The sequence below is a fragment of the Vigna unguiculata genome, chromosome 7, assembly GCF_004118075.2.
Source record: "Vigna unguiculata cultivar IT97K-499-35 chromosome 7, ASM411807v1, whole genome shotgun sequence".
NCBI lineage: Eukaryota > Viridiplantae > Streptophyta > Magnoliopsida > Fabales > Fabaceae > Vigna > Vigna unguiculata.
Genome location: NC_040285.1, coordinates 33,347,186 through 33,355,110, shown reverse-complemented (window position 1 = coordinate 33,355,110; position 7,925 = coordinate 33,347,186). Strand labels below are relative to the sequence as shown.

Here is a 7,925-nt window from a genome sequence, read left to right as displayed (position 1 = left end):
TTTTTTCATGACCCTTAGCTAGGACCCCGGAAAACAAGGGAGCCCAATACACTCCATATACCCCACTCATCCATTCTCTAGCTAGGGTTTTTACGTATTCTTACAGTGTTACTATAAAAATGCTTATTCTATACTTTAATGGATAAAAGCTTCAAACTTGTACGCTAAAACAAAGCATCCATTTTTAAATACAAAGCTCATAAAATAATAGATTCATGTCCCCTCTGTAGTTCACTGCAGAGTGCAGAAGCCTAGGTTTGTCTTTGATTGCTTTTCAGTCCACCTCCTTATCTTAATGGATTCATCATGTCCTATCGGGATATGCCACATAACAATAAATAATAAAACTTTCATTATGAACCATAATGCAATTCAAATCAATTTTAACTGAAACTATTTTTTGTATTCATAGTTGTTGTAAATGTAGCGGCGCATTAAAGTATTCCAATATTTTTCAAGTGATTCTTAGTTGCAGGGTCAAATTATTTATTGTCTTTCGTCATGTTATTTAAATTGGTGTAGTCCCAAAAGGAGGAAAAGAAGACGTAATTATGTGTATCTCTAGTTCGATTGTGTACATATATCATTATGGTACACATTAAATAATGAAGATCTTGGTTTACAATATACGTTAAAGGAGGGACACACTATAACATTTTTTCACGAATAAATTCACCATTTTGTAAGCTAGCTTAGACCAATCCACACACACCATTGAGTCAATGATATGCTTTTACCTTACGAAATGCAAAAGGGTGCCTCGCCAATTTACATCAATCTATCAATTCAATCTAGTAATTAAAAAATAGTTTACAATGTTCATAGTTTTTCTTTTTTAGTTTTTATAATATTCAAAATAAATAAGTTTAAATATTCTTCGTTTAATGGTTACAATTTTTAAACATAATTTTTGAATGGTATTTGACAATATCAATGATCATGGTATTTTTCATATTCTCACTCAATTTAAGAATTTCTGTAGTCCTGCGCAGTGGTGCAAGGCCACTGGTTATCTGAGAATATCATAGTTACCATTCCAAAAGGTTCCCTAATTCTAAAATTTTGTGACATTTATGAGAGACAAGCCTCGTGCAGATGAAAAATAAGAAAACAGTCAAAACCTAAAGCAAAATAAAAACCCTAATCGTTACCTGTGCCCTAATGTATTCCAAAACCCCCTCTCTGTCATGTGACATGCAATTTTCTTTTGCTCCACTCCCAAAACAAACCCACCTCCTCCTCCTCGGTAACCAAATCACTCTCCCCTTTCTTAATTCAATCTTCAAAACACTAATCACTCACACAGTTAAAAAAGCATAAACAAACAAAGTAAAACTTACAAAATTTACACTACCAATTTCACCCCTCCCACGTAGGAATTCCTCTGTTACTACGCTACCTTACCCTTCATGTTCTTTTAAAATAACAAGTGTTACTTGCTTAAAACCAAGGCCACGTTTAATGATGCTTGGTTTATGCAAAGAAAAAGACATCGAAGTTGTTTTTCCTACTCTAAACTTTTAACCTTTCACAATCTCCTAAGCTGCCTCACTCCTTATATTATCATCAAAGTGCTCTTCCTCTTCCCAAGAAGGCAATCTTACTGTGTGTGCCATGCCAACGCCATGGACACATTTGCACATAAAGCTCTGAATCTCTTGCATTGTCCCAATCCGAGCCCTTACCAGCAGGATTGAGATAGAGGGAACTTATCCACAATGCCAAATTTTGTCACGTTGATGCAAGTACTGTTTTGCATTTCATATAAAACCTTGACAAATTCATGCAGGTCTACTCAGGGCCTTTTGTCCTTTTAGGCATCACTTATTTACATCAAAGTTGCTTTCACTGTCAGAAGTCTTACAGTTTTGTTAATAATCAAGACTGAGTGTAACTCCCACATTAAATAGACAAGAAAACGTTAGAACATAGAAATAAAAATTCATAAATTTACTGTTTTAAAATTTTGAGTTGAAAATAATATCAATTTCTTATGTAAATTAGATTCAGATTTCATCGATGTTACATATCGGAAGAGAATTCTTTCCTCGTTGGACCCATAAATTTGTTGGTCTAATTTTTGTAATATACTTTTAAAACATTTTGTAGCAAACAGTTACTTTGATTGATATACTTCAAAATTAACAACACATATATGTTGTAGATTAGAAAATAATTTCCTCCTCTCTGCTTAACTTCATTATCATTAATGAATACTGATTCAGTTTTAAGTCATGTGAATATAGATACGAATTCACAGGATTCATCAATGGCGTGAGAATTTTTGTCTGTGTGATAAGTCAGTCACTACAGCAGGTACAAGAACAAACAGTGAAGCCCCACTCCTCCCTAAATAGTAAGATAATGAAAGGGTAAGGGAGTGTCAGTGAGTGATTGGAGAACAATTTGGTTTTTGTAAAAGGTCTATGTCCCAATTCACAAACTACATATCCTACATAATGGAGGGTCAATTTGGTACATGCACACAACAAAGAATACAGCCAAACAACGAAGTTAGAACTACACTAACTACTATTTAAATGTAAAAGAGATATTGAGAGTGGAGGTTTTCAAAGTGCATTGAACTCAGAAAAGCTCAGCCACCGCACTACCACCGCTGAGGTATTCTCCTTTGTTATTATTACCTGCAAGCAGTCACCCGAATCATGGAAACCAACAACAGTGCATGCACCACAAGTGCCAGAACTTAGATGGCCATGCCACCATTTCCATCACCATTTGCATAGCATCACGAGTGCAGGAACAGAAGCTCAGTAAACAATAAGCATCATCAGAAGCCTAGCTTTGATTCTACCATTTGGTAGTAGTGAGAGCAGAGCCACTTTCTGGGGTAAGAGGGAAATAGATTGCATTCTTCACTGTATATCTCAGATATACATGTAGTCTTTCACATGCTAGTATTGAAAACGCTAGTGTGAAACTCAAGCAACAGAGACCCTCTTGCACATGCACTTGGTCTCCTAGAGTGGACTTTTTTCAGCTTCAGCTTCACCAATCACTATCATTCACTATAACCAACACTCCATTAGACCAAGTTCTTAATCTCCAAAACCAAGCCATTTTCGTAGTCCAAATGGAAAGCATTGTTCCCCGGAGTGTTACCACTTTGTTATTTTCCATGATATTTTTCTGCCTCACCCTGACAAAGATAGGAGTCACTTGTCTCTCACCCGATGGACAATCCCTTCTTTCTCTTCTGCCTGCAGCAGGCTCTGCTGCAAAATCATCACCTGTTCTCTCCTCATGGAACCCATCAAGCTCAACACCATGTTCATGGAAAGGTATCACTTGCTCCCCACAAGGTAGAGTTATCTCCCTCTCTATTCCAGATACTTTTCTCAACCTCTCCTATTTACCTCCTCAGCTATCCTCTTTATCAATGCTTCAACTTCTCAATCTCTCTTCCACCAATGTCTCTGGCACCATTCCACCCTCTTTTGGTCAACTTTCCCATCTTCAGCTGCTTGACCTCTCCTCAAACTCTCTCACTGGTTCCATACCTGCTGAACTTGGAAGCCTCTCTTTACTTCAATTCCTTTTCTTGAACTCCAACAGATTGACAGGAAGCATTCCTCAACATCTTTCTAATCTCACTTCACTTGAAGTTCTCTGCCTCCAAGACAATCTTCTCAACGGCTCAATCCCATCACAGCTAGGCTCTTTGACATCTCTGCAGCAGTTTCGGATAGGGGGCAATCCATATCTCACTGGACAAATCCCTTCACAGTTAGGCCTGCTCACCAACCTCACCACTTTTGGTGCGGCTGCCACGGGACTTTCTGGTGCCATTCCTTCTACATTTGGTAACTTGATCAATCTACAGACTCTAGCACTTTATGATACTGAAATTTCTGGTTCAATGCCTCCAGAGCTTGGGTTGTGTTCTGAGCTGAGAAATCTGTATCTGCACATGAATAAGCTCACTGGTTCTATCCCTCCGCAATTGAGCAAGTTGCAAAAACTTACTAGCTTGCTACTTTGGGGCAATGCCTTAACTGGTCCAATCCCAGCAGAGCTCTCAAACTGTTCATCACTTGTTATATTTGATGTCTCTTCTAATGACCTCTCTGGTGAAATACCGGGGGACTTTGGGAAGCTGGTGGTTCTAGAACAGCTTCATCTATCAGATAATTCACTCACAGGTAAAATACCATGGCAGTTGAGCAACTGTGCCAGCCTTTCCACTGTTCAGCTCGACAAGAATCAGTTATCAGGTACTATTCCCTGGGAGTTAGGTAAATTAAAGGTTCTGCAGAGCTTTTTCTTATGGGGTAATCTAGTGTCTGGAACCATACCATCATCTTTTGGAAACTGCACAGAACTCTATGCACTTGATCTTTCAAGGAATAAGCTAACAGGTTCTATACCAGAAGAGATTTTCGGCTTGAAGAAGCTGAGTAAGCTTCTGCTTCTGGGCAATTCATTAACAGGAGGATTGCCACCAAGTGTTGCAAATTGCCAGTCTTTGGTGAGGTTGAGGGTTGGAGAGAACCAGCTTTCAGGCCAGATTCCTAAAGAGATAGGTCAATTGCAAAATCTGGTGTTTCTCGACCTGTACATGAATAATTTCTCTGGAAGCATACCAGTGGAGATTGCTAATATCACAGTTCTTGAGCTGTTAGATGTGCACAACAACTACCTCACCGGGGAAATTCCATCTGTGATTGGGGAGCTTGAAAATTTGGAGCAGCTTGATCTCAGTAGAAACAGTTTGACAGGAGAAATTCCTTGGAGCTTCGGAAACTTCAGCTATTTAAACAAGCTCATCCTCAACAATAACGTACTGACAGGATCAATCCCAAAATCCATTAGAAATTTGCAGAAGTTAACTCTTCTGGATTTGAGTTACAACAGCCTCTCTGGTGGCATACCCCCTGAGATTGGTCATGTTACAAGCTTAACCATCAGTTTGGACTTGAGCTACAATTCATTTACAGGAGAGATCCCAGAATCAGTGTCTGCTTTGACACAGTTACAATCGCTTGATCTTTCTCACAACATGCTTTATGGAGAAATCAAGGTTCTGGGGTCTCTCACTAGCCTCACCTCTCTCAATATCTCCTACAACAACTTCTCAGGTCCTATCCCAGTTACTCCATTCTTCAGAACACTATCCTCCAGTTCATATATTCAGAACCCTGAGCTTTGTCAGTCCATTGATGGGGCTACCTGTTCTTCTAGTCTGATTCGAAAAAATGGTTTGAAATCTGCAAAAACCATTGCTTTGGTCACAGTCATTCTAGCCTCGGTTACTATAATTCTCATTGCTTCCTGGATTCTAGTAACTCGTAATCATGGATACAAGGTTGAAAAAACATTGGGGGCATCAACTTCCACATTAGGAACTGAGGATTTCTCTTATCCTTGGACTTTCATCCCATTTCAGAAAGTAAACTTCAGCATCGATAATATCTTGGATTGCTTGAAAGATGAAAATGTGATTGGAAAGGGCTGCTCAGGTGTTGTGTATAAGGCTGAGATGCCAAATGGGGAGTTGATTGCAGTAAAGAAGCTTTGGAAAGCAAGCAAAGCAGATGAAATAGTGGATTCTTTTGCTGCAGAGATACAGATTCTTGGATACATTCGGCATAGGAACATAGTGAGGCTCATAGGCTATTGCTCTAACAGGAGCGTTAATCTTCTTCTCTATAACTACATCCCAAATGGTAATCTGCGACAGCTATTACAAGCGAACAGGAACTTAGACTGGGAAACAAGATACAAGATTGCTGTCGGATCAGCTCAAGGTCTAGCTTACCTTCATCATGATTGCGTACCTGCAATTCTCCATAGAGATGTCAAGTGCAATAACATACTTCTAGACTCCAAATTTGAGGCATATCTGGCAGATTTTGGTCTTGCAAAGCTAATGCATTCGCCAAATTATCATCATGCAATGTCCAGAGTTGCTGGTTCCTATGGTTATATTGCTCCAGGTAAGTCAGCTTATCTTGCTTTACTTTCTCGAACCTTTCTTACATCCTTTACATAATTGATAAAATCAATGCCCTTAATTTGTTATTTAGTGCTATTGGTTTAAATGTAGAAACAATGTGCACACGTTCAATTCAAGCCCAGGAATGTATGAATATGATGACATCCGTATTTTATCATTTAATGCTATTGGTTCAAAACTAACCATGTTTTATCACTAACGCAGAATATGGCTACTCCATGAACATAACAGAGAAGAGTGATGTCTATAGTTATGGGGTGGTTTTGCTAGAGATTCTAAGTGGTCGCAGTGCTGTTGAATCCCATGTTGGAGATGGCCAACACATAGTGGAATGGGTGAAGAGGAAGATGGGAAGCTTTGAACCAGCCGTTTCAATACTAGACACAAAGCTGCAAGGTCTACCAGATCAAATGGTGCAAGAGATGCTTCAAACACTTGGAATTGCTATGTTTTGTGTGAACTCTTCCCCATCAGAGCGCCCCACAATGAAGGAAGTGGTTGCACTACTAATGGAGGTGAAGAGCCAACCTGAGGAGATGGGAAAGACCTCTCAACCTCTAATAAAACAGTCCTTAAATCAAAGCTGATTCCACCCCTTTATTTTTTTTCTTTGTTTCTTTTGCTTCTAAACTCCAATGGTTAGTGATTGATTTTCATCTCTTCCATGATGGAAATGAGGGTGCTGCTAACGTGGAAATTCGAGAGTAGGGAGCTAGAGAGGAACTAATGTTTCGCTGAAACGGCCATTGTTGTACAGTTTTAGAAATACAGATGTCAGTAATCCACATCACGTCATCGTGAAGCAGTACTATTTGTGTTTCGACACCATTTACGTGCTTGTTGAATGCTACCACTTTATCTGCTTGAAATTCTTCTGATAATTTCTTCAACAAATTGGTTTTAAGGTAGGAACCAAAAGTAATATATATATTTTTCAAACACCCTTATTGTTGTTGCTGAAGTTATAAAATCCATATGTTAACTTTTTAAGTTTTGTGAAATTCACTTTGTTCTTTTTCCTTGCAGAAAGACAGTGAAGAAATGAGTAAAAAATAACCAAAATGATATATATTTTTCTTACAAAGCTGAGAATTATAGAGTTAAAGCTTCCGATCACAAGAATCTACAAGGTTTTTACTTTGATTTAAGTGGCGAAAAGCCCCGTTATGATTGGGCACTGTCTCAAGTTTTGTAAACATAGAAATCAAGCATTTAAAACTTAGCTGAATTCATGTGCCTCCATTTCGATAATGTCCATGTCACTTCCAATTCCAAGTCTCCTACATCAAAGCTTAAACACGCACTTATTCATTTATTTTAAAAAATATTTTAGATCTTATTCTGATTCTACGTATATAATTTCTTTGGCGACATTAGTTTTCGCATCAACAAAAGGGTACAAGAGACCAGAGAGAGCCGAAAGGTGTGAGGTGACCTAACAGGAAAATTCGGAACCTTTGGGCCCATTGGCTCAGAAATTTCCTTGAACAATAATAATGGCTATAGACAAAGAGCATGCTTTCCTGCAGAGAAATTAAAGCTTCAATAATGAAAGAACTGATTTTTTTAAGTTTACACATCATGCCATCGCATTTGTTGAATTTCATTCAATTATTGCTCAATGTCAAAAGATAAGTACTTAAATTAAATTCAGAGAAAGCTGAGATCAGAAAGTTTATATAAGAAAAAAATATAAGATTTAATGTTATTAACCGATCCAAGATGACCAAAATGACTAGTTTATTGTGGTTTATTTTCTTTACTGAAGTACTATTGCAATGGTGAAGAAGTGATGGCTGTAAAGATTTCTGAATGTAAGTGGAGAGGACCTGGAATGGTTGTCATATCATGAAATAGGAAGTAGAATAATAGAAGCCTTATTTTTTACTTTGGAGAATCGACTTACAGAGGCAGGAGCCATATGGAGAGGCTTGGGTGTGGGGGCCAA

General features: G+C 38.3%; 1 protein-coding gene across 1 annotated transcript; it reads left to right on the top strand.

Moving 5' to 3' along the window:
• The first annotated feature begins 2,547 nt into the window (after nucleotides 1-2,547).
• Nucleotides 2,548-6,858, top strand: LOC114190340 (probable LRR receptor-like serine/threonine-protein kinase At1g34110). The gene is made up of 2 exons (XM_028079181.1): nucleotides 2,548-5,957; nucleotides 6,182-6,858. The coding sequence occupies exons 1-2, from the start codon at nucleotides 3,095-3,097 to the stop codon at nucleotides 6,562-6,564; spliced, it is 3,246 nt and encodes a 1,081-aa protein (XP_027934982.1). The 5' UTR covers nucleotides 2,548-3,094; the 3' UTR covers nucleotides 6,565-6,858.
• Nucleotides 6,859-7,925: the final 1,067 nt, after the last annotated feature.